This window comes from Panthera tigris, chromosome A3, assembly GCF_018350195.1.
Source record: "Panthera tigris isolate Pti1 chromosome A3, P.tigris_Pti1_mat1.1, whole genome shotgun sequence".
NCBI classification, from domain to species: domain Eukaryota; kingdom Metazoa; phylum Chordata; class Mammalia; order Carnivora; family Felidae; genus Panthera; species Panthera tigris.
This window is the reverse complement of record NC_056662.1, coordinates 18,900,965-18,924,700: the sequence shown is the minus strand read 5'-3', so window position 1 is coordinate 18,924,700 and position 23,736 is coordinate 18,900,965. Positions and strand designations below refer to the sequence as shown.

Here is a 23,736-nt window from a genome sequence, read left to right as displayed (position 1 = left end):
AGGAGTGTGGGCTGAGAGCTGATGGGCCGGGGTCCTTGCAGTTTGCTGCTTTGATTGGACCTGGCCCCTTTGGAGGAGGGTTGGACTTTCCCCAGCTTCCCCCAGCGCCCTCTGCAGGCTAGGCACACAGGCCTGGAGGAGATCTGGAAGTCCACATACCACAGGTGGGAGTAATGAAAACCCCCAGACCTGCCCAGATAACATTCACTTACCTCTTTCAAGCTCTCTGGATTTGGAAAAACAAACAAACAAAACGTTCATACTTACCATGAGTTGTAATTCTTATAAATTGCAAAGTGTGTGTGTGTGTATAATATATTTCTGTATGAATAATTTTTGCAGTTTCATCAATTAGCTTGCCTTGTAAAAGGAAAAATATTTCACTGAAAGCATGTTTCATATCCAGAAATTTGTGATATGGGCCACTTCCTTCTGTTTTTTTGTTGTGCTGGTGGTGGTGTTCTTGGCCATATGTTCATCATTTGGGGGGTTTAATTTTCAGTATGTCATTCTCTTTCTGGTGAGATCACTTTGGTGTCTCTTATTGACATCTCATAGTAGCCCAATGAAGAAGGGGCCAGTAGTGGTGATCCCAATTTGCAGGTGAGGAAAATGAGGCCCAGAGGTGGGGCTGTGCCTCCTGCCTGCCTTTCCAGTGTTTGGTGTTCATGATCCTTCTCTGTACATCCTCCTTGCCCGATGGGTGGTTAATTGACCAGTAGGTTTGGAGGACCTCTATCTTTGTAGGGCTGTTTGGAAAGTGGCTTCACTGGGGGCAGGAGATGCTAGGATACTGGTTCTTGACCAAGAATCTTAGGTCTAATTTAGAATCTTGGATTTGATGCTGGGCTCCCTTCTCCCTGTCCCAGGGCCTACCATGGGTAGAATGAAATCTGCTATGGATCAGGATTGGCTGGTTCTCCTGAGCCATATTCATTAAGATACCCTGATAAAGGTTTGGTGCCTCCCCGCCCTTCCCCCGCCCCCCCCATACCCTTTCTCTTCTCTATTGTTCCTGTACTGGGCAAGAGGAGGGCTGGTGGGGCACTTGTGGCTCCACCTGATGTCTGGGAGGGGTTGGGGAGCAGGATTCTAAGACCGGAAGCAGCTCTTCCCTCAGAAGAGCCTAGCATAGACAGGTCCTCTATGGTCATTGTCTTCAACCCCTTCTCAGGCTGCAAACTGGCTGCCTGTCATTTAGCTTGTCCCCTTCATGGCACCCTCTGCTCTCCTCATGCAATAGATTGGGTGCTGTCCCAGAGTTAGGGACCTACTTTCCCACAAAGGCAAGTTCTAAGCTGGCCCTGAGAGCAGCAACAGTACTCCTTGTTGTTTGTCTAGCTACCCACCTCTCAAAGTGCATGGGATCAGTTCTGGGGCTCAGATGAGGAAACTGAGGCTCTTAAAGGGAAAGTGACTGCCATTACTGGTATGTCCAGAAGGCAGTTGCTCTTCAAGCCTGCCTGACCCAGCCATTCAGCATTGAGTAACTGCTGGTCTTTAGTCTCTGTGGCAAGGAGTCTGTCCCTGGGCCAAAAGAGGAGAGAAGGGCGGGGGTTTCCTTGTCTGGTCATGCAAGCTTTGGTTTTGCAGATTCAGTCTTGTGGCATTCTGCCTCAATGCTTAGAGCTGGCCCCTGCCACCAGGCAACGAGCCTGTTTCCTTCTGCATAAAAATCAATCCAAGGTTGGGGTGGTCAAGGCAGGTCAAGGTTGAGTCTCCTCTGTGAATATCTTTATGTCATAGTCTGTTTGCATGTGATGGTCAATTGGCTGTCCTAACAAAAACCTTCATTTTATCCATGGTCTGCCAGAGAGGAGAGCAGACTGAAGCCCAGCTATACGCTTGGAAACAGGATTTGAAAATTGATCTTTGTGATTTCAGATCTGTTTGTCTCCCGTTCTGATGCCGCACCATAGGGTGCATATGCCTCAGACTCTTGATGAGTGTGCAGGTGGGGTGCTGTGGCTGCTGTGGCTGCAGGGACTGCAGGCTCAAGAAGCAGCTCCTGGCTTAGAGCATGTCTGCGTGCACTGATCTGAACTTTGGTCCCAGGAGCCCTACTCCTCCATGGTGTCCCATGCCTGTGAACTCCTTTTTTGAGCTAGGGAAATGGCTGCTTGTATTCTTTCCCTTTGGCCGAGGCAGCTGCAGCCTAGCTTTACCTCTCCTAGGTCTGGGTTCACTCCCAGCAAAGCCCTGGCAGATGGCTGCATTGGTTTTCCCTGCTGCTGGCCCCTTGGACTCCATGTTAACACATTAGGCACATAGGCAGGCAGGGGTCAAAGCTCCTTCAGACATCACTGGGATCATTTGTTCCTGGCAAGGCCCTTACTGCAATACTGAGAGGTAAGAAGAATTGCCAGTTTACTAATGGGGAAACCAAGGCCGAAAGAGTGAGGGCCTGCCCAGGGCTGCAATTTAAGACCTGTGTGGTTCTCCTCTGCTAGGTGTGGGCAAGCCTTCAGGAAGGGGATGGTCAGGGCAGGCTTCCTGAGGGAGTGGGAGGAGGCAGATTGCCACAGGACCCCCAGGCTTCTGCCCGGAGTTCCAGGCAGCCTGGCCATCAGAAGTTCCTCAGCCCGCAGAGCTGGCATGTGATGCCAGTCCCTGGCCCAGGTGCAGGTTACCCCAAAGCCTCTCTCGAGAAGGGCTAGTCTCTATATCTTCGTGAGGATGTGTGGGTGATTAAATGCCCGGGATAGTTTTATCTTGTTACTGTCCACCACAGCCATGCTTGGAGTGGTGATACTCATGCCATTCCTAAAGCATGGGCCTCAGGAACCTGGTCCTCCAGCACACCATGCCTCCGGACAGGCTGAGCTTGGCCACATTGTGCTGATGGAACCCCAGGCCCTCTCAGGTTGGAGTGAGCTGGAAGATGGGCCTTTGTCATTGGTGAAAGCCCTACACTCTCTTGTGCCACACAGCAGCAGGGTGGCCTGGCCACAGTCCCCCTGGTTGTGAGATCCTGCCCCCGTCCTCACTGTCTCACTTCCCCGTTTCCAGCCTACCGAGGGCCTCTCAGTGCCCTGGCTTTTCTTTTCCCCAGTGTTCCTTGAACATTGTTTTCCCATGGTTGTGAGTGGGTGATGAGTGCTGGGTCGTGGGTCTCTGGAAACAGGGTGCTACTCTCCTGCTCTTCCAAGTAGTTCTCCTCTCCTCTCCAAGCTCCCAGGTCCTGGGAGGGTCTCCCTCCCTGCCCTTCCTGTTCTACTGCAGTTCTGACCCAGACAGCTGGGGTGGCTCGGCCTCCCCCTCCCCCCAACTAAGGCAGAGGCCATGCCTGTCCCAGGGAGTCTCCTCGCCTGATGGCAGTCCCTGGGGGACCAGTCCTGGCTCTCTTAGGAAAGGAGACCCTTTCTGTGTTTGTCTGGGAGGCAGGAGGATGGGAAGTGGGGCTGGGAGGTGACATAGGATATGACTTTTAAGAACGTAGTAGAGCATCTCACCAGGCGTTACATCCTTTTTAGCCTGCTGTTGCCTTGATGCACTTGGAAGGCATCAGGACCAGGCTGGCACTTCCTTATGTGGGGGAAGTATAAGGGATCAAGTGTGGCTAAGCGGGAGCTGGGGAGACTTGGACACCTGGCCTGGAGCTACTCTGTAGCTGCTCGGCCTCCCTGAGTCTTGTCTTAGACAGGAGCCCATTCTGCCTCCAGCCTAGTCTCAGGGGAATGTGCCCAGGAGCACAGGACAGGACAGAAGTTCTCCTGGGCCTGCTGGCAGTGTGTGTGGGGTGTGTGTGTGTGTGTGTGTGTGTGTGTGTGTGCTTGCGTGTGCATGCACATGTGCTCGTGCACCCACACAGGGCTCCATGAGGCCTGGCCCCAAGCTTTCAACTGACCCTCTAGCTGCCTGCCGAGCAGTAGGCACGTCCTGGACTACTTCTAGTGATAGGCGGGCCGCTGAGAGGAAGGGCCCAGGCTGTGGAGCATGCAGGCCCTGGCATAGATGCATTTGTGTGTGTGAGGTTTTGTGCCTTTGTGAGAGGTGTGGGAGGGAATGACAGCAGCTCTGCACCGGAAAAGTGTGCTGGTTTCTGTTTCAAAGGGCAGGGTTTGTGGTTATTCTGCAGTTTCTGATCTGGGCATTTCCCCTGTTCAGCTCCTCCTTCCATCCTTGGAAACTATCTTCTCAGGCTGGGTTTTTGTGACTCAGTTCCCCCCATCCTCCCTGTTTCTACCTGAGTGTAACTCCTTGTTTCTAAACCCTTCCCCGCTTTTTGTGGCCCCTTCCCCCACCCGTGTGCCTGCTTTTTTCATTTGTTCATTCAGTCCTTCAGCAAGCCTGGCCTAGGGGGGGATGAGGAATGTTCTCTCTCTCCCTCTCCTCTCTCTCTCTCTCTCTCTCTCTCTCTCTCTCTCTCTCTCTCTCTCTGTGTGTGTCACACACACACACACACACACACACACACACAAACACACACACACGTATTGCCATGAGCAGTCATGGGTGTGATTGCTGTAGGATTCCAAGTTGGGTCTTTGGAGGGAGAGGATAGAGCCTGGGCGGTAGACAGTCCATCCTAGGGACTGGGATGCAATGGGTGATAAGAAGCACTGGCCATTCTTGCGCTTGGTCCAGCTGAGTTTAGATGGAGCAGAAAAGATGGGAGGGAAGAAGCTGGGGGTGTAAATCACTGGGCCCCACCAAGAAGGGCCTTGAAGTCCAGAGAAGGAGCATGTTCTCCTCCATGAGCAACTTTGGGAAGGATCAGAACAATGTTATTTTAAGGGTTCAGAAAACTTAGGAAGGGTGGCTCATGGGTAAAGAGGACTTGGGGGTGAGGGCAGGGGTTTCAGCAGGAGGACCAGGCCTAAGGGGTTGATGAAGGCAAGGGAGCAGGGAGTGAGGTCCAGGTAGAACCAGTAATGCTCTGATGGGAGCAGCTGGGGTTGGGGCTAGAAGCAGTGCCTCTATTTCAGGTGGGATAGATGAGGCACACCTGTGGCTGGAAGGAGAGGAAGAGGGCCCGGTTCTGGACCCCTTAGGGCATTCAGCCAGAATGGTGTACGGTTGGAGCTGGGAGGGCACTGGGGTCCACGGGGGTGGACCCTAGTGTGCTAGAGCTACTCCTGGCTCCAGATCTTCTGGGCCAGTCTGGGTTGAGAGCATTTGAAGGGGCTGTAGTGCCAGGGCAGTGCTCAGGGAGAGTCCTCTCTGGTGGTAAGCCAGGCTTCTTCTGTTTGAAGAGATCTTCCTTAAAGCCGTCTCTATCTGGCTTGGAAAGTCTGCCCTCTCCAGGGTCGCAGCCGGCACCGGGCTATCTGATGGGTGTGTGGCGGGAGGCAGCCCTTCTCTGTGCTGCGCAGTGCTAGGGCCCTCTCCAGGCCTGGGACTAGAACCTGTGCCCCAAGCATACTTTGGTGAGGGAGCAGAGGAAGGGAGCTTGCATTGAATGAGCTCCGGTGTGCCACATACAGGGCTGGGCAGTTTTGGCTCTTAGGACTTCTGATCTTACCAGCACCCTCACTGTTACTTGTTACCTGTGTTAACAGATGAAACAGTGGGGTCAGAGCGTTTGTCATTGTGCTGAGGTCACACAGCTGGTGGGAGGTAGAGCTGGGATTCTAGTCCAGGCAGTCTGATCCCAGAGTCCATGTATGTTTTTCTACCACCCTGTTTACTAGAGAAATTCAGTCAAGCCCTTGGCCTTATATATGGTAAAACTGAGACTGGAAGAAGTTAAATGAGTCACTTGGCATCATCTCCCTTATTAGTGGCTGAGGCAGGTTGTCTGCCATTCGGGCCCCTGTGCTTCCCCGATATGTACTGTGTCAGGGCAGGGGAGCACCAGGCCCTTTGACAGTCAGGATGGGGAAACATTCCTTTGGATACCCACTGCCAGTCCTCTTGCTGAGACTTGCTTGGGCATGTCTTTTCAGGGGTACATCAGTCCCCTGGGCCTGATCCCTCATTTCTCCCATGGATCCTGAGACAATTTGGGTCTTCCTAGCCCTGCCCTGGGACTTTACAGTTTGGTTTGTGTGTTTTGTGTCAGGAAATGGTCCTCACAGAAGAACAGCCTTAGTCCCCATTTCTCTCTCTCTTAGAGTCCAGCTTTTTTCCAGGTCAGAGTGACCTGCCTACATTCTCAGCAAGGGAAGGTACACAGGATGGGGCTGTCTGCTCCCTCAGACAGCTCAGCTTTTAGTAGAGGCCTGTCCTTAGGCTTAGCCCAACTCTCTTTTACCACCTAGTGGGACTGTGAGCATTCCTGGCTCTGCCCCTGGACAGGGTGTCTCTCTTTGCCATCCTTCCCTGAGGGAGAGTATGGGAATGAGTGAGGAAACCAGGCTGCCCTCATTTTGGTGTGGACTTGGAGACCCCAGCCTGATCTTGGTCTCTTCTCTGTCTTCCTAGTTGACATTCGAGAAATCAAGGAGATCCGCCCAGGGAAGACCTCACGGGATTTTGATCGCTACCAAGAGGATCCTGCTTTCCGAACAGACCAGTCACACTGCTTTGTCATACTGTATGGGATGGAGTTCCGCCTGAAGACCCTGAGCCTGCAAGGTAGGAGTCCAGGGTCTGGAGGAGGTGTAGGGGGTAGTTAGAGGGAATATCTACTGGCTCCTGGCTCGGCAGGAAGTATGTGTCCTCAGTTCAGCTCTTTACCCCTTGATCACAGCTACATCTGAGGATGAAGTGAACATGTGGATCAAGGGGTTAACTTGGCTGATGGAAGATACATTGCAGGCAGCCACACCTCTGCAGATTGAAAGGTAAGAACCACCCCTGATGTAGTTAGGGTTGGAGGCATTAGGTTCTAGGGAGCAGAGGCAGGGACACAGGCCTTTGTGTGCCCGGACACTGCCTACTGACTTCCCCAGAACTAGTCTGGCTGGAGAAGTGTTCTCACTTCAGGCTTCTCTTCCTCCAGGTGGCTGAGGAAGCAGTTCTATTCGGTGGATCGGAATCGTGAGGATCGGTAGGTTTTGAGCTGTGCCTGTAGCCCAGCAGGTGGGTTGGGGCAGCCAGAACAGTAGCCATATCTCTGAGCAGCTGCTGGAGAACCAGAGGACCCAGGGAGGCCTGCCTTTAGCAGAGCTGGGGGGCAGGCGAGTGGTTCTGGCACAAGTAACTTCCTGCAGAAAGCCCTCTAATGGCCTTGGTGCAGGCTGGTGAGAGAGGCCAGGGACTATAAGCTGTGTGCCCTGCCGCTGGGGACAGAGACAGGACATGGAGAACTGGCTCTGGGTGTCCTACAGAGAGGGTCAGGGGCCTGTAGTGTGTAAGGAGGTGCCTTCTGAAGCTCGTGCCTTTGAAGCTGTCCTGTGACAGAGGGGCCAAGGAGAGGTGGAGGACAGAGATCAGGTCATGGTAAGGGCATTTGACTGCTGCTGTGAAAGAGCTGGAAAACCACAGAGGGTTTTGAAGGGAGGCATCTGGTGACCTGACTTGAGTTGCACAGGAATGCTGGTGCCTCTGGAGAGTCCAGGGCAGGGCAGAGCCGGAGAGCTTGGCCAGGGAGCCCCTTCAGCATTCCAGGTGGAAGATGAGAGTTTGAGTGGGCGGGGGGAAGGAAGTGGTTGGATTTGGGCTCTAATGTTTTGTTTTATTTTTTTTTAAGTTTGTTTATTTTGAGAGAGAAAGAGGGAGAGAGAATCCTAAGCAGGCTCCGCGCTGTTAGCGCAGACCCCGACATGGGGCTCGGTCTCAAAAACCCTGAGATCATGACCTGAGCTGAGATTAAGAGTTGGATGTTTAACTGACTGAGCCAGCCAGGCGTCCCTGAGCTCTGCTGTATTTTGAAGATAGAATCCAATAGAATTTCCTACCATTGATTTTGGCATGCAAAAGAAAGAGGAGTCCAGGATAACAGCAAGCTTTTTGGCTGGAGCATCTGAAAAGGTGGGGTTGCCATTGACTGAAATGGGGAAGGCCATGGGAGGAGCACATTTGGGGAGCTTACGGGTTCATTTGGGGTGTATTAAGTTTTATGACGCCCTTAGATGTCCAGGTAGAGCCATGGAGTTGGCAGGTGGGTAGAGTGAGTTTAAGGGAGAAGTTGGGGCAGGAGATGTTACCTCAGGAGTATAGAGATGTTTCTTCTACAAGCCACGAGGCTGGAGATCACCTGAGGTGGGGGGTGGGGGTAAGCATAGCCTGAAAAGGGAAGAGGGCTAGCATCTGATCCCAGGCTGCTCGGACACTGGGGATTCGAGAGGTGAAGAGGTGCTGGCCAAGGGAAGTAGCAACTCGTGAGGTAAGAGGAAAACCTGGCGGGGGGTGGGGGAGTGGTGAGTTTTGGAAGCCTGGGGAGGAGGGAGTGGTCGGCTGTGCCAGGCCTTGTCAAGTGTGTTGAAGACAGAGAGGTGCCCTTTGGACTTGACAGCACAGAGGTTGTTGGTGACCTTGAGGAGTGGAGAAGCGAGTTCAGGGAAGGAAAGGGAGTGTGGATGGCTCCTTCAAGGTGTTGCTGTGAAGGGGAGCAGAGAAGGGGGTGGTAGCTGGAGAGGTTAGCTGGGTCAAGACAAGTGTTTTGGTCAGAGAGATAGCTTGCTTAGCTTGTAATGCTAATGGCAAAGAGTCCACAGAGGGAAAGCTTGGTGATGTAGCAAGTTTCCTAACCTGCAGAGCAAGGACCCTGACAGTCTCCCTCCTGGTGACTCGGGGTCAGAGATGAGCCGGTGCCTGCAGAGAGCGGGCACTTGCTCAACAGCACTTGCCAGCACCAGCTAAGACCACTCAGTACAGAGGTGGATCCTGGAAGGAAGTTTTGCTGCTGCCTGTCAGGCTCCTGAGCAGGAGGAGGGGAAAGCCCCCCTTTCCCCCATCTTTTCCATTCTGCTGCCAGGGCCCAGCAGTGTCCCCTGTCCCCAAATCCTGGGCCCCGGAGGGCAGGGACGGTTTCCCGTAGGACCCCAGGAGAGTGCCCAGTCACCAGCAGTGGTAGTTCACTGAGCAGGCCCTCCCCCGCCCCTGCTACCACCACCAGTTCTGGGTATTGAGGCACAAACTCCCAGCATTCCAGGGTGACTGGGGAGGAATCACTGTTGAGCTGCCCCTCACAGGGAATATGTGAGTAAGCTGTGCGGGGCCTGGAAGTTCAGCAGGGGGAGGCTGCCTCCCTGTGTTCTGGGTGGACCAACAGCCTCTGGGAGAGCCTGGGGGACTAGAGGTACAGGCTTGAGTGCCTGACACCTAAAGATTGGCTCCCCTCCCCCATCCTGACCCACTTCCCTGGGCCTGTTTGCTCCTTTCTTGCCAGAATCATGGCCTTTTTCTTTGCTCAGATGAGGAAACTGAGGCCCAGAGAAAGGAGGGGACTTCTCTTGGTCACCCCAAGGGTTGTGATTTAGTCTCCCCATCAGAAACATAGGTCCAAGGGTAGTGCTTACCTGTCCAACCCCAGGTGGACTCAGCCCATAGGTCAGAGGTCATGAGAGGTTGGGTGATGCCACTGGGGATGTCTCTCTTTCCTCAGTATATCAGCCAAGGACCTGAAGAACATGCTGTCCCAGGTCAACTACCGGGTCCCCAACATGCGCTTCCTCCGAGAGCGTCTGACGGTAGGGAATTCTCAGGCCATCCACAGGCAGGCAGTGGGGGCAGCCCGGGCGCCCCTTGCTGTGGACCTGACCGGAGCCCTGTCCTGTGCCATGCAGGACCTGGAGCAGCGCAGCAGTGACATCACCTATGGGCAGTTTGCTCAGCTGTACCGCAGCCTCATGTACAGCGCCCAGAAGACGGTGCATGAGCCACCTGCCCTCCCATGGCCCCTGCCCCTGCTTTCCCACCCCAGCCCCCGCCCTGCTTGCCTCAGCCCTGCTGCCCCGCTTGAGGGCTTTTGGGTGCCATTTCTCCAGCTCTTCTCCTCTTGAGGCCCACCCCTGTCTGTTGCCCCAGCCTTTCTTCCTGAAAGCCCTTTTCCCACATGGCCTCCCCAGGGGCTCTCACTCTGACCAGGTTCTGTCTCCTGCAGATGGACCTCCCCTTCTTGGAAGCCAGTGCCCTGAGGTTTGGTTTGAAGTGGGGCGGTAGGGTTCTCCCCTGGTCCCTCCCCATATAGGTGGGAGGCATTGGGAGGGGGTGAGCCATGCGGGACCCTTTGGGGCAGCTGTGCTGGCCGGGAGCTGGGCTCTGCCTTCCGAGGGGCCCCTCACTGTCTGTGGGCTGTGCCAGCCAGCTGGCTGCCAGGTACTTCCCTTCTTCCCCACAGGGCGGTGGAGCGGCCGGAGCTCTGTCGCGTGTCCCTTCCTGAGTTCCAGCAGTTCCTCCTTGAGTACCAGGGGGTATGGCTGGGCTCGGCGGTGCCAGGGCGCCTGGCTGGGGGGTAGGGACTGGGCTCGTCACGGCCGCGTCTCGTGCGCTCCTCACCACCCCACCCCCACCAGGAGCTGTGGGCCGTCGACCGGCTTCAGGTGCAAGAATTTATGCTCAGCTTTCTCCGAGACCCCTTGCGAGAGATTGAAGAGCCGTACTTCTTCCTGGATGAGGTGAGCCCTGCCTTTCACTCGCCAGAATGGGGGTTGCCGACCAGAAGCCCACCTGGGTCCCAGGAGCCAGATTCTCCTTAGGGGTGCTAGCTACCTCGTTCCCCTCACCCCCCACCCCCAACACACACTGGTTTCCTGGCCCACCACAGTAGACCATGAGCATCCTCTCCTTCCCACCACTGCCATGCCAGCAGATTGGGGTAGGGGCTCACTCTGGCTTTCTTTTCCTGCCCATTCCTGGACAGTTTGTCACCTTCCTGTTCTCCAAAGAGAACAGTGTGTGGAACTCACAGCTGGATGCAGTGTGCCCAGAAACCATGAACAACCCCCTCTCCCACTACTGGATCTCCTCCTCCCACAACACGTGAGTGCCTCCCTTGGGCCCCACCTGGCCCACCCTTGGGAGGGAGGCACTCACCCAACCACGCTTGCCTCTCCTTCCCTGTCCAGATACCTGACCGGGGACCAGTTCTCCAGCGAGTCCTCCCTGGAAGCCTACGCTCGCTGCCTGCGGATGGGCTGTCGCTGCATTGAGTGTGCGTGAGGGCCAGGGCTGGGGGAGGAGGTTGGGGGGGCCTGCCCTCTTGACTGTGGTCATGTTGCTCCCCAGTGGACTGCTGGGATGGCCCAGATGGGATGCCAGTCATTTACCATGGACACACCCTTACCACCAAGATCAAGTTCTCAGACGTCCTGCACACTATCAAGGAGCACGCCTTTGTGGCCTCAGAGTGAGTGGGAGAGAAGGGAGGAGGGCTGGGGTCAGCTTGGCTCCAGCTCTGTCCTGTGACAGAGGGTCCCCTCCAGTGCCCTGTCCCCATGCCCCATTTTTCTTTCGTCCTCTTGCCGTTTGCTTGACCCATTCTTCCTAAGCCTCTCCCTGTTTCTTACATCCATGGTCCGCCCTCTTCAATGGTTTTTCTCTAGCCTGTGGAACAAACTAAAGCTCTACCCGTCCGCAAAAAATACTTCCTTAACCCCAGTGGTCTCTTTAGGCCACTGTCCTACCAACCCCTTTCCCTTCACAGCCCAGAGAGTTGTCCACATCCCTACCTGCTGTCCTGCAATTCCTGTTCACCCCTACCTGTGCTCACTAGTCTCTCATGCCTCACTGAAGGGATCATCGGGGGCTCCGGCAGCTAACTGGAGGGTGATTCCTGTCTCTCCTTACCTTCTTGGCGTGGGATGTCTCTTGCACTGCTGGGAGAGCCCCCATAGCTGGACCAACTCTGGGGACCTCTGTCTGCAGGGGTTCCACCCCTTTGTTCCTGTTGCACCCTTTGGTGCCCCTGTGGAACCTTCTTAACCCTTCCAGCAACCAAGGCCAGCATCTTCTCTGGGTAGCTTTCTTATAGACAGGGCCTCCAGGGCCTTGGTCCCTAACACCTCCTTCTCTGAGGGGGTGTTTGTACTAAGCATTGATCCCTCAGAATTGTAAGGCCTCTGTCACTGCACTGGCTCCTTACCCTTTAGGTACCCGGTCATCCTGTCCATTGAGGACCATTGCAGCATTGCCCAGCAGAGGAACATGGCACAGTACTTCAAGAAGGTGCTTGGGGACACACTCCTTACCAAGCCTGTGGACATCGCTGCCGATGGACTCCCCTCACCCAACCAGCTCAAGAGGAAGATCCTTATCAAGGTAGGGGTGAGCCCCCCACACTTCCCAGCACCTCTCCCAGGCCATTGCAGCCTGGGTGAGGAGGAGGGACGCTGGGACTAGGGGGCATTGCCATGTCCTGGCCTGTCCCCATAGCACAAGAAGCTGGCAGAGGGCAGTGCCTATGAAGAGGTGCCTACATCAGTGATGTACTCCGAGAACGATATCAGCAACTCCATCAAGAATGGCATCCTCTACCTGGAGGACCCTGTGAACCACGTGAGGGCCAGGCCAGGCCAAGCATGGGGAGGGGCACCACGGGAGGAGGGCTCCGTTCATGGGCCCCACTTCTGTCTTCTAGGAGTGGTATCCCCACTACTTCGTCCTGACCAGCAGCAAAATCTACTACTCTGAGGAGACGAGCAGTGACCAGGGCAACGAGGATGAGGAGGAGCCCAAGGAGGTGAGGGGCCAGCCCAGGGCTGGGGGCTGGGCTGGGGTCAGAGTCACTGAGTGTCTTTGCTGTTGCCCTCCCCCCACAGGCCAGTGGCAGCACAGAGCTGCACTCCAGTGAGAAATGGTTCCACGGGAAGCTCGGGGCAGGACGGGATGGGCGGCACATCGCTGAGCGCCTGCTTACCGAGTACTGCATTGAGACCGGGGCCCCTGATGGCTCCTTCCTCGTGCGAGAGAGCGAGACCTTCGTGGGCGACTATACCCTCTCTTTCTGGTAACCCACTCCTGGCGCGTGTATACTCTGACGCGGCACCTCCCAGAGACCACCACGGTCCGTAGTTGGTCTCTGTCACGGGCTCTCCCATGGAACGTGATCTCATCACATGCATGCACACACATATACTTTTCAGGGTGCTTTGAAGCCCTCCTGCAGGGCCACCCACACCCGAACAACTTAGGTACCTCGCTTGGGCCCGGCCTGCTCCTCACTGCTTCCCTGTCTTCCCTCAGGCGGAATGGGAAAGTCCAGCACTGCCGGATCCACTCTCGGCAGGACGCTGGGGCCCCCAAGTTCTTCTTGACAGACAACCTGGTCTTTGACTCGCTCTATGACCTCATCACACACTACCAGCAGGTGCCCCTACGCTGCAACGAATTTGAGATGCGCCTCTCAGAGCCAGTCCCGCAGACCAATGCCCACGAGAGCAAAGAGTGAGGGAGGGGCCGAGGGCTGGGTGGGGGACCTGAGAGGTGATGGCCAGGGCTTGACTTGGGCCTGTCCTCAGGTGGTACCATGCCAGCCTGACCAGAGCTCAGGCTGAGCACATGCTGATGCGCGTCCCCCGGGATGGGGCCTTCCTGGTGAGGAAACGGAATGAGCCCAACTCCTACGCCATCTCCTTCCGGTGAGGGGTGTGGCCTCGGGGTACTGTAGGTGGTGTGGGGTTATGCCTGAGTCTGGGCTGCCCTGACCCTGTGTGGCTGTTGTGTTAAGGGCTGAGGGCAAGATCAAGCATTGCCGCGTCCAGCAGGAGGGCCAGACGGTGGTCCTGGGCAACTCCGAGTTCGACAGCCTCGTGGACCTCATCAGCTACTATGAGAAGCACCCACTGTACCGCAAGATGAAGCTGCGCTATCCCATCAACGAGGAGGCGCTGGAGAAGATCGGCACAGCTGTGAGGGCCCAGTGCTTGAGGGGGCGTGGTGGACAGGGTGACCCTGGGCTAGCTGCTGGGCAGTGGCAGGACAGTCGGTATGTGGGACACAGAAGCCAGGAATGTTGTAGGAGCTCCTGGGAGGGTCACTCTGCCCAGCTAGGGGCCATGGTGTGGGTGCCGGGACGGTGTCCCAGAGGGAATGTCTGCCACAAGAATGTGTCTGCGAGGATGGGCATGCATTAGGTGAAGGCATTCGAGCAGAGAGCCCCCGCGAGCCGGGGTGTGGGGAAGGCGGTCCAGGAGCTCATGCAGGGAAAGGTAGGCCCAAGGCCAGAAGCTTACTCAGGAGGTGTGAACTGGACTGTCGCCAGGGCAGGGGAGTTGGCTCCAGGAGGCAGAGGCATGAGGGTGAGGCATGTGAGGTAGAAGGCTACACAGACGGCACGGGGACAGAGAGGGCTCAGGACTTGGACTGATGGGGACTAGGGCGAGAGGTCTGCTTGAGACTTGGCATTGGTGAGCACAGGTGACCAGAGAGAGGACTGTGCACACTGGGGCCTGGGGCTGGGCTGATAGATAGGCAGCGTGGGGTGGGGGTGCCGAGTGGGGAGTGAGCGAGACACTAAGCAAGAATGTCGGGCAGCACCTTGGGCCTTGGGGAACAGAGAGGTTTCGGAATCATGGGGTGGGCCTCAAGGGTTAAGAACTTGGGAGAGAGGGAAGGGCAAAGCCATGCTGCTAAGGTCCAAGATGCCGGTGAACCAGGTGCCAGGGGAGGGGGCAGACTTGGCCTGGAGAGGAAGGCCATGTGGAGGAGGCCTGCCTCACCGACTGAGGGGCACAGGGAAGCCAGCAGCCCCTGTTCTCTCTGGGTGTTAACGTCTATCATTCGGTCCTGTTTCCAGGAGCCAGACTACGGGGCCCTGTATGAGGGCCGCAACCCAGGCTTCTATGTGGAGGCGAATCCTATGCCAACTTTCAAGGTACGACCTCGGGTTTCTGGGCACAGGAAGCTAGAGAGGCTCCTGGCTGCTCTGGGCTTGTATTTCTCTGCTGGGGGAGGAGGGGTGCATCTGTGGTCGTTGTGGAGAAGTGGTGTTTGTGGTTTTCCGAGTCCTTAGAGCTTGTGAGAGATGTGTGGTTGGTATCTGACCACAGCTCTCTTGGGGCTGACCCCCTCCCAGTCCCTGTCCCTAGGGGTCAACACTGACCCCTCCAAACTGCTCCTCAGGGTAAGTCTCATTTACTTCCTGGGTGGCAGCAGGGCGGGGGTCGGCCACAAGGGCCAGAAACTTTGTTCTTTGCTGCTCACTCCCTTATCTCGTGCAGATCCCTCGGAAAGGACCTTTCTCTCTCTGCTTTTTTCTCTAAGGAGTAAGGAGTTGTGCTTTGTCCCTCAGCAGCCAGGGAGCCTGGGACAAGGTTTTTTCTCCTACTTTCCAGATGAGGAATGATGGGGTCCCAGTCATGCCCATAGGCTTTCAGGTCCTGGGGGAGGCACCCGGGGCACCTACCGACACTCCTAGCCTGTGAGCCCTGGCTTCTGGGGGAGATTCAAGAATCTCCCTGTGGCCCGGGCTGAGGGGCTTGCAATGTTCCACCTGGACCCTGAGGAGCCTCCGTGGCAGAGGCCCTGGGTCACACGTGTCCTGGAGCCTCCTGTAGGGCTGATGGCGAGGACTATCTGGGGGGGCTGCCCCACGTCAGCAGAGTGGCGAGGATAGACTGCCTGCTCTAACCAGTGTCTCCCCCTCTTCAGTGTGCAGTCAAAGCACTCTTTGACTACAAGGCCCAGAGAGAGGATGAGCTGACTTTCACTAAGAGCGCCATCATCCAGAACGTGGAGAAGCAAGAAGGTGGCTGGTGAGCCTGGTCCCCAGAGCCAAAGCCTCTGGCATGTGTGGCGGGCTGGGAGGCGGGGGCCCCCCTGTGCACCTGCCACTGTGCTGTCGTGGTGTGTCTGTCCCACATACCTGCGCACCAGCGCTGCTCCTGCAGCCTGGCGTAGGTGCAGGGACTCTGACAAGAGATATCCTCCTTGTGGGAGTTTGGAGTGGTTGCTGGGGTCAGCACCCTGTGGCTTCCACAGGTGGCGGGGGGACTATGGTGGGAAGAAGCAGCTGTGGTTCCCGTCAAACTACGTGGAAGAGATGGTCAGCCCCGCAGCCCTGGAGCCTGAGAGGGAGGTGAGAGCAGAGCCATGTTGGTGCGACAGAATCCCCGTCCCCAGACTCTTCTTGTGCATATGCCCATCACACACAGTGTCGGGTGTACCTGTGCATGCACAGCCACCAGTCACCTGCGGTCCTGTCACACCCCTGTGGGGTCCGCAGTTTCCAATACACCTGCTGTGTTTGTGTTGTCATGGGTGTGTGCATAAGGTGTGCTTGTTGCACGCACACAGACATCTCCTCCCATGCATCTATATAAAGCAGATGTGCTGATGACCCATGGGCTTTGCTTTCCACAGCACTTGGACGAGAACAGCCCCTTGGGGGATTTGCTCCGGGGGGTCTTGGATGTGCCAGCTTGTCAGATTGGTGAGCCCCCACCCCTTTCCCCAGCCCACGGTTCTTCAGGGTCAGGCTCTCCTTTGTGGCTCCCTTTGTGTTCTGTGGGAAGAAGCCAGTGGCTGGCCTCCCAAAGGCTGTCCTCACTCTGAGCTCTCCCCGTGCTTGGATACTCTCTTGACACCCCAGTCTCGATTCTTCACCTCCAGCTCTGACCCCCTGCATGCTTACCCTGAGCCAGGCACTGGGTGATGCGGAAGGCTAGCTGACCTCCACAGTCCTTGTTGGTTGGGCCACGGTGTGACGGGACCTTGGAGACAGGGTGGGGCACGTGACCCGCACGAGACCGGGGTTTGAGCCCTGGTCGCCTCTCCTGGCAGCGCAGCATCACCTCCCTCACACCCTGTGGGGTGGAGGGCAGGTAGTGAGGGGCTCCGAGCCAGTGCCTGGGCTGTAGTGTGGGGGACGGGGACGTCTTTCCAAGCCCTGTTTCTCTTGCTCTCCCAGCCATCCGTCCCGAGGGCAAGAACAACCGGCTGTTCGTCTTCTCCATCAGTATGGCTTCCGTGGCGCACTGGTCCCTGGATGTCGCTGCTGACTCACAAGAGGAGCTGCAGGACTGGGTGAAGAAGATCCGAGAAGTGGCCCAGACGGCAGACGCCAGGGTAAGGGGCATCTGTGGGGTGCGGGGGTGCAGGTGGGCAGCATGTGAACCTGTTGGGGGTGAGGCCTGCAGCACTAGGCCTGCCTCTAGGCTGGGACCTGGAGGAAACCACACACACACACACACACACACACACACACACACACACACACAGCAGGCCAGGTGGCTCGTTCAGGACAGAGATGGATAGCGGCCGTGGGCCACCCTGTGGATCTGCGTGGTCGGCAGTTGGACACATGGGCCGAGCAAGAGCAGTCTTGTGCTGGAAGCAGGAGCGGGTGCCCAGAGGCTTGGGAGGAATGGGTGGTGTGGAGTGGGGAGAGGGTTTAACTTTGGAGGGTGTTGGTGGCAGGGGGAGCCCAGAAGGGCAGGGCCGAGAGGCTGGCGGTGGCCAGGGGTGGATGGTATCTGATGTGTGAGGGCTGCAGAGGTACCAATGGGCACGATAACCTGAAAGTGCCCGGCGTTTCGGCAGCAGCAACTGGCCCTAGTGTCACTACTAGGAACCGTGGTGGTAGGTCTCCACGGGGCTAGAGCTGGGGCCAGCTTTCACGCTTGGCTGTAGGAGGAGCCAGCAGAGAGGAGGGAGGCCACTTCCGCTGAGCCTGGGGGAGCGGAGGGAAGGATGTATTCACAGGGGTTAAGGGAATTCTGTGTGATGGCCATTCCCTGGGTGGTTGGTGTGGGTGGAAGGTGACAAGGCAGGTCTGTGGCTGCTTTGGAGGATGGGTGCCTGTGAGCCGCACAGAGAACAGAAGGTGCTGAGGATTTTATTGGCAGACTGGCTAGTTGGGATGGATTCTGGGGTCTGGGCTGAAAGAGGAAGTAAGAATGTGCGTGTAGGAGCCCTTGATGGAAGAAAGTGGGCCTCTGGAGCTATGAGGACAGGACGGGACGCGCTTGTGAGCAGCCGCGGTGGGTAGGTGGCTGTGTCGGGCAGGGGGGCATCTGAGGGTATGAAGCCATTAGGCCTGCAAGGTGGGAGGAGTCTCCTCAGCACCGAGACCTGAGACCGAGCCAGAGACCTGAGTCCCCACTGAAGTCACAGGAGGCTGCCTTGCTTAAGGGAGGCTGGGTACCCGATGGTTACAAAGCATCACCAAAGAGTGCAGCCAACCCCAGGACCCTGAGCTGTCACTGGGGTGTGGGTGATGAGGATATCAGCCTCTAAGAGTCTTAGGAGGGCAAGTGTGGCCTTGGGGGCAGAGAAAAGGAAGGAGGATTCTGGGGTGTACTGTCCAGAGGGGTGTGGGAGATTCGGGGGACAGGGCAGGGCCCAGAGAGCACCTGCACTGTGGGTATGCCTAAGCTGGCAGGGGCATCCTTCCGGGTGGGGCATCAGGCCATGTGTGTGTGTCACCAGCTCACGGAGGGCAAGATGATGGAGCGGAGGAAGAAGATCGCCCTGGAGCTCTCCGAGCTGGTTGTCTACTGTCGGCCTGTTCCCTTCGATGAAGAGAGTAAGGGCCGAGGGCTGGTGGGGGTGTGTTTGGGCGCCCTCCCTGGCAGGTGGAAGATGTACATTGTGTCCCTTTGTATGGGGGGTGGGGGAGCTGCCCGGGTGGGTGGGCTCTGTAAGCATTCTCCCTGTTTGATCCAGAGATTGGCACAGAACGTGCCTGCTACCGGGACATGTCATCCTTCCCGGAAACCAAGGCTGAGAAATACGTGAACAAGGCCAAAGGCAAGAAGTTTCTCCAGTACAACCGGCTGCAGCTCTCCCGCATCTACCCCAAGGGCCAGCGGCTGGACTCTTCCAATTACGACCCCTTGCCCATGTGGATCTGTGGCAGTCAGCTCGTGGCTCTCAACTTCCAGACCCCAGGTGAGAAGGTGCCCCGTGGGGCGGGGAGGGGCGCCATCGGGCCAGAGTCCACTGTAACTCGGCTCTTTCAGACAAGCCTATGCAGATGAACCAGGCCCTCTTCATGGCCGGTGGCCACTGTGGCTACGTGCTGCAGCCGAGCACCATGCGGGATGAGGCCTTTGATCCCTTTGACAAGAGCAGCCTCCGAGGCCTGGAGCCATATGCCATCTGCATTGAGGTGGGTGGTGCTCGCCTGTGGGCTTTAGGGTGGGCAGGGGTTGCTCTTCTGGGGCTCGTTTCTGGAGTCAGGGATGCGGTGCTGGTTTGTGTGACTGGCGGGGGGCCCTGAACTGGCTCCTGAGCGTGAGGAAGGTGTGACCGTCCTCTGAGATAGGAAGGCAGCTGCAAGTCTCCACCGTGGGGCTGGGCCCAGAGTGGCGAAAGCCTGAGGCAGGTGGGCTAAATGTAGCCACTTCTTGGCACTGAAGAGTCAGGCTGTCCAGTGAGGCCATGGGTAGCCGCTGCCTGGCAGGACAGGAAACCAGGGCCCGTGGTGAGCTATCCGCAGGAGCCAGCGGGACGGCACTTACTGGAACGGGGCTTGAGGGAGAGTGACCCCCATCCCCAGCTGTCTTTTAGAACAGTCCCTGAGCACTTAATGCCCCCTGGTGAGAAGCTGTGGGGTGCGGGGCGGGTGGGGCTGAGCAGTGTTGAAGGAGGTGAGGATAGCACAAGGTGAGTGGGTGCTGCTTTCCCGAGAAGAGACTTCGATTTTTTTTTTTTTTTTTTTTTACCTTGTGGGGAAGTAACTTAAAAGATTTTCATATTGAAACAGACATGCGTTTGATGAAGTAGATTACAGAAACTCCCATGAGAAGTTTGGCTGAAGCTTCTTCCAGTACCACTGATCAGGGCCCTGATGCCATGAGCCACTTAGTGGGCCGTGTCTTTGGGGCCCAGCAGAGGGCGCACTGCCTCCACTGCATAGCGAGGACTTGGAGGGAGTGGAAAGGACAGTCCCCCAGCCCATCTCTACCCTGCCTTACAGGTGCTGGGGGCCCGGCACCTGCCGAAGAATGGCCGAGGCATCGTGTGTCCTTTTGTGGAGATTGAGGTGGCCGGAGCAGAGTATGACAGCATCAAACAGAAGACAGAATTTGTGGGTAGGTCTGCCTTCCCCACTCAACCACGCCAGTGACCCTGTCCTCTCTTGGTGGTGGCCTGAGGCCTTCTGCCCTGACTTTTGCAGTGGACAACGGACTGAACCCTGTTTGGCCCGCCAAGCCCTTCCACTTCCAGATCAGTAACCCGGAATTCGCCTTCCTGCGCTTTGTGGTGTATGAGGAGGACATGTTCAGTGACCAGAACTTCCTGGCTCAGGCCACCTTCCCAGTGAAGGGCTTGAAGGCAGGTGAGGATCCTTCCTAGAGACAATGCCCGGGATCTAGCTTGGGGACGGGGTGGGGGGCGGGGGGCGCAGGCCCCTGCTTGGCTCCCTCCTGGGCTGAGGGCCAGGCCTTCTCCTCCTAGGATACAGAGCCGTGCCTTTGAAGAACAACTACAGTGAGGACCTGGAGCTGGCCTCCCTGCTCATCAAGATCGAAGTTTTCCCTGCCAAGGTGAGCACGAGGAAGGGGGGCTGGGGAGGAGCCAGGCAGCAGCCTCACAAGGCCCTGGGGAGGCACTGATCTCTCGTGCACCGCCCTTGTTGAAGCAGGAGAACGGTGACGTCAGTCCCTTCAGTAGTATGTCTCTGCGGGAGCGGGGCTCCGATGCCTCGGGCCAGCTGTTCCATGGCCGGGGCCGGGAAGGTTCCTTTGAAGCCCGCTACCAGCAGCCGTTTGAGGACTTTCGTATCTCCCAAGAGCATCTGGCAGACCATTTTGACAGTCGGGAACGGAGGTGAGGGGCTGGAGGATGGGTGGCCAGTGTGCAGCTTGGAGGCGGGGGATGGTGGGAGCGATGGGAAGAAGTGCTTGCTGCCCCTCCGGGTCCTTCTCTTGCCTCCTGGGTGGGTGGAAGTTACAGTTGTCTGGCTTTGGGCTGTCCCACTGCACTCTGAGGCCCCACCGCCGGTAAGGACACTCTCTCCTTGTGTCCAGGGCCCCACGAAGGACTCGGGTCAACGGGGACAACCGCCTCTAGTTGTGTGCCAGCCTCGTTGAGAGCAGCGGGTGCCATGCACCTCGTGGAGTGCCGTGAGCCGGGTTCTTGAGAAGTGGCCTGTCGTGGCAGCCTTCCTGGCCCCGTAGCCTGGATTCCAGCAGTGACTGCTAGACAAAACCAAGCCATTAATGAGTTGTTTTACTGTTCGGGGCCTCCGTGCCCCAGCTCTGGGGGAAGGCAAACACTGTACTGTGTCTCAAATTAATTAAGCACACACCTCTGGTCCTGACTTCTGGAGATGGAGCTTTCCATCTGTGGGGCCAGGACCATGGCTGCAGCCCCTTGGAGAGAGGCTGCCTCAGCCTGTGGCACAGGAGGCTCTAAGGAACCGCAGCAGCCTCATGGGGCCAGGGAAACAAACCCAAGTTTACATTGTCCTGTAGCTTTAAAACCCCAGCCGGGCAGGGGTGGGGGTAGATGCCCCCACGGTTTGGCCCTGGAGCCAGGGCAGAGGAGCACAGGACCTGCCTGGAGAGGGTCCCCCCCTGCTCAAGGAAGAGGACACAGCACAAGGGCATGTTGCCCGTGGCTGGGAACACAGCCCAGCCTCCAAGATACAGGGGATCATGTTAGAAATAGCAGCATTGGGCAAGCCAGGCTGCTGTGGGCCATGGAGGGTCGCCCTGCAGGCCACTGTGTGAGGGGCCTGAGGAGGCCAAGGCCCAGGGCGCTGCCTGGAATGGGGACAGCAGCCCCTCAGGACCATGGGAGGATGAGGGGGACCTGGATGTCCTGCCGTGCCTTGGGCTGCACCACCTGCCTGCTGCCCAAAGCCGGGAGGCAGCCCAAGGTTGACACTCGGGATGTGAGCCTGGAATCCGGACCTGCTCACTAGGGTAGACGAGTGTGTGGCTGTGCTGGCCGAGCACAGCAGCTCCTGCCACGTTGGGAGGGCGTGCCTCGCTTTGACGCAGAGGCCACCGAGCAACGGAAGGTCTAACAGCAAGGTCACCGGACTTGAGGCCTTTGTCGGAGATGGGTGCTGGCATGGCCAGAACGGAGGAGCAGGTCGCAGGCCACGCCGGGGATTTTCCCCAGTACCTTCGGGAAGCTCCTGCACACAACTGACAGGCCCTTCTTCAAGGCACCCTTCAGCAGGTCGGCTAGGGGACCCCTCCCCCCCACCCCCGTCCTGTTCCAGACCGAAGACCACTCTCCCCGTTGCAGCATAAGACCTGGGCTCTGAGTCTGCGGACAGCACTGTGGGAGGATGTGGAGATCAGCCCGAATATTCATTAAACCAGTTGAAAGTCCTCTTGCTGGGCATCTGTGATGTTGGAGTATGGAATTTTAAAGGTTATTTTTTGCACACCGTTTCCTACCATGTTCATTATTTCACATAGGATGTATGATTTTCTGTCTTCCACTTCTAACCGGAAAGCTGCTTGGTTGGGGGGTGGGGGAAGCAAAACGAATGAACTGGTCTGTGCACTGTGGCAGAACTGTTATTTTTATGGATTTTACAGCTCAACTAACAGTGTTACCTTTTCAAGATTTATATATTTATATACTCTTAAGAAAAACCACTGAGCCGTTAAAGCCTTGTTATTCAATCCTAATAGTGATTCAGTTTTCTATAGTTTACTTTTAGGGTAGAAAGTAAATTATTTAACATTACATTAAACTTCCCAGATCATGGATTGTAAACCGAAGGAAATTATACAATTTCTGAGAAAATGTATTGGTTTATTTAAACTAATTCTAAAGTTGTCTTTGCAAGTATGACCTCGGAATCCTGTCCATAGCAAACATACCTACATATGGCTGCCAACGTTTGGTTTATAATCAGAATATTAACAAAAATCGTAAATTTTATTAGAAAAGCTTTCCTTTTGAAAAGAACAGCAGTATTATTTTTCTTCTCAGTAGTATTGTAACAAAGTTAGTGACTCTCCTTGCTCCTCACCTTTGGAGGGCAACCTTGGAGCAGAGCCACAGGGAGGGGCCGGCGACCACCCGACACGTGGGGACAGCTGTGCTACAGATGGTAAGGCTGTCGGGAATGGGCCGGGGTGGGAGGAAAACAGCAAAGCCTATTCTGGTCAGGTGGTTTTTGTTCAAAGGCAAAGACAACGCAGTGTGCGTTCCCTTAGGGACAGAAAAGGGTTAAGGATCGGCCGGCTGTGTGGGCAGGTGAGGGAGCGGTCACCATGCAGCTGGCTGCTTCCATTGAGCTGGTGAGAAGACCCCGGAAAGGAGACGGGAAGGTTGGGAAGGCAGCCCCACGAAGGGGTGCAGGCCCATGGGCACAAGGGTGCCCTTCGGTACAGCTGGCACTCGGCACGCGCAAGCCCACTGCCCTCATTCAGCCTCAGTTGCCAGTTGTGCTGGCCTCTTAAGATCTGACTGCCACATAAATCGGCCCCGTGTCCTTTTAACTTGGGTGCTCTTTCACGGGCCCTGGGAAGCCGGTTGTCTGGAGACAACTTGTCAGGTGGTTATTGTGCGGTACAGGCAGGTGGGAAGTTTTTGGCAACTTCCCAGGTCAAGCATCTCTTCCCTCCTCTGGGCTACAGAGTGGGGTGAGAACACCTGCTCTTCCAGCTCCCCTGCAGACAGGATGTCCGGGGACAGCAGCCCGAATCCCTGCAGCTTGCCAACCCTGGTGAGCGGGATGCAGCCGGAGCCCTTCCCCAGTTCACAGAAGCCTCTCCTTTCAAAAGGAGGTTGCCAGGTGCCACTCTGGTTGCCTCGATAGCTTGCAACCGAATCTCTGCCCAGATGTGGTTGAAAAGGCACTGCCCTTACCTTCCTGTGGCTGTTTTCATGGTGGTCTGCGCCGGTGTAGGTCAAACATGATGCCACACACAGAGCTGCCTGCCTGGTGGATGGATGGGACGAGCATAAAAAGCCAGCCCAGGGATCCTGAAAAGATGCAGGTAAGTGTAATCAGTTGGTTCTTAAGATGGTAATTAGTGTATCGCTGGTGTG

The 23,736-nt window shown here is 56.5% G+C and overlaps 1 protein-coding gene across 2 annotated transcripts in view; it reads left to right on the top strand.

Annotated features, from left to right (window-relative positions):
• Window positions 1-22,482, top strand: part of PLCG1 (phospholipase C gamma 1) — a 36,727-nt gene extending 14,245 nt beyond the window's left edge. Inside the window, exons 2-32 of one of the 2 annotated variants that reach the window (XM_042980397.1) lie at window positions 6,367-6,519; window positions 6,635-6,728; window positions 6,887-6,934; window positions 9,434-9,518; window positions 9,615-9,698; window positions 9,932-9,966; window positions 10,169-10,241; window positions 10,344-10,445; window positions 10,691-10,809; window positions 10,896-10,981; window positions 11,056-11,176; window positions 11,919-12,087; window positions 12,202-12,324; window positions 12,407-12,508; window positions 12,588-12,775; window positions 13,012-13,212; window positions 13,287-13,406; window positions 13,496-13,676; window positions 14,564-14,641; window positions 15,418-15,521; window positions 15,748-15,844; window positions 16,129-16,198; window positions 16,676-16,833; window positions 18,196-18,292; window positions 18,433-18,657; window positions 18,729-18,877; window positions 19,688-19,802; window positions 19,889-20,050; window positions 20,170-20,258; window positions 20,357-20,541; window positions 20,742-22,482. In XM_042980397.1, the coding sequence (XP_042836331.1) occupies window positions 6,367-6,519; window positions 6,635-6,728; window positions 6,887-6,934; window positions 9,434-9,518; window positions 9,615-9,698; window positions 9,932-9,966; window positions 10,169-10,241; window positions 10,344-10,445; window positions 10,691-10,809; window positions 10,896-10,981; window positions 11,056-11,176; window positions 11,919-12,087; window positions 12,202-12,324; window positions 12,407-12,508; window positions 12,588-12,775; window positions 13,012-13,212; window positions 13,287-13,406; window positions 13,496-13,676; window positions 14,564-14,641; window positions 15,418-15,521; window positions 15,748-15,844; window positions 16,129-16,198; window positions 16,676-16,833; window positions 18,196-18,292; window positions 18,433-18,657; window positions 18,729-18,877; window positions 19,688-19,802; window positions 19,889-20,050; window positions 20,170-20,258; window positions 20,357-20,541; window positions 20,742-20,784 (3,656 nt within the window). In that variant the 3' untranslated portion in view covers window positions 20,785-22,482. Of the gene's footprint in view, window positions 1-6,366; window positions 6,520-6,634; window positions 6,729-6,886; window positions 6,935-9,433; window positions 9,519-9,614; window positions 9,699-9,931; window positions 9,967-10,168; window positions 10,242-10,343; window positions 10,446-10,690; window positions 10,810-10,895; window positions 10,982-11,055; window positions 11,177-11,918; window positions 12,088-12,201; window positions 12,325-12,406; window positions 12,509-12,587; window positions 12,776-13,011; window positions 13,213-13,286; window positions 13,407-13,495; window positions 13,677-14,563; window positions 14,642-15,417; window positions 15,522-15,747; window positions 15,845-16,128; window positions 16,199-16,675; window positions 16,834-18,195; window positions 18,293-18,432; window positions 18,658-18,728; window positions 18,878-19,687; window positions 19,803-19,888; window positions 20,051-20,169; window positions 20,259-20,353; window positions 20,542-20,741 lie in introns of both variants that reach the window. The other variant, XM_042980396.1, reaches the window with a different exon arrangement.
• Window positions 22,483-23,736: the final 1,254 nt, after the last annotated feature.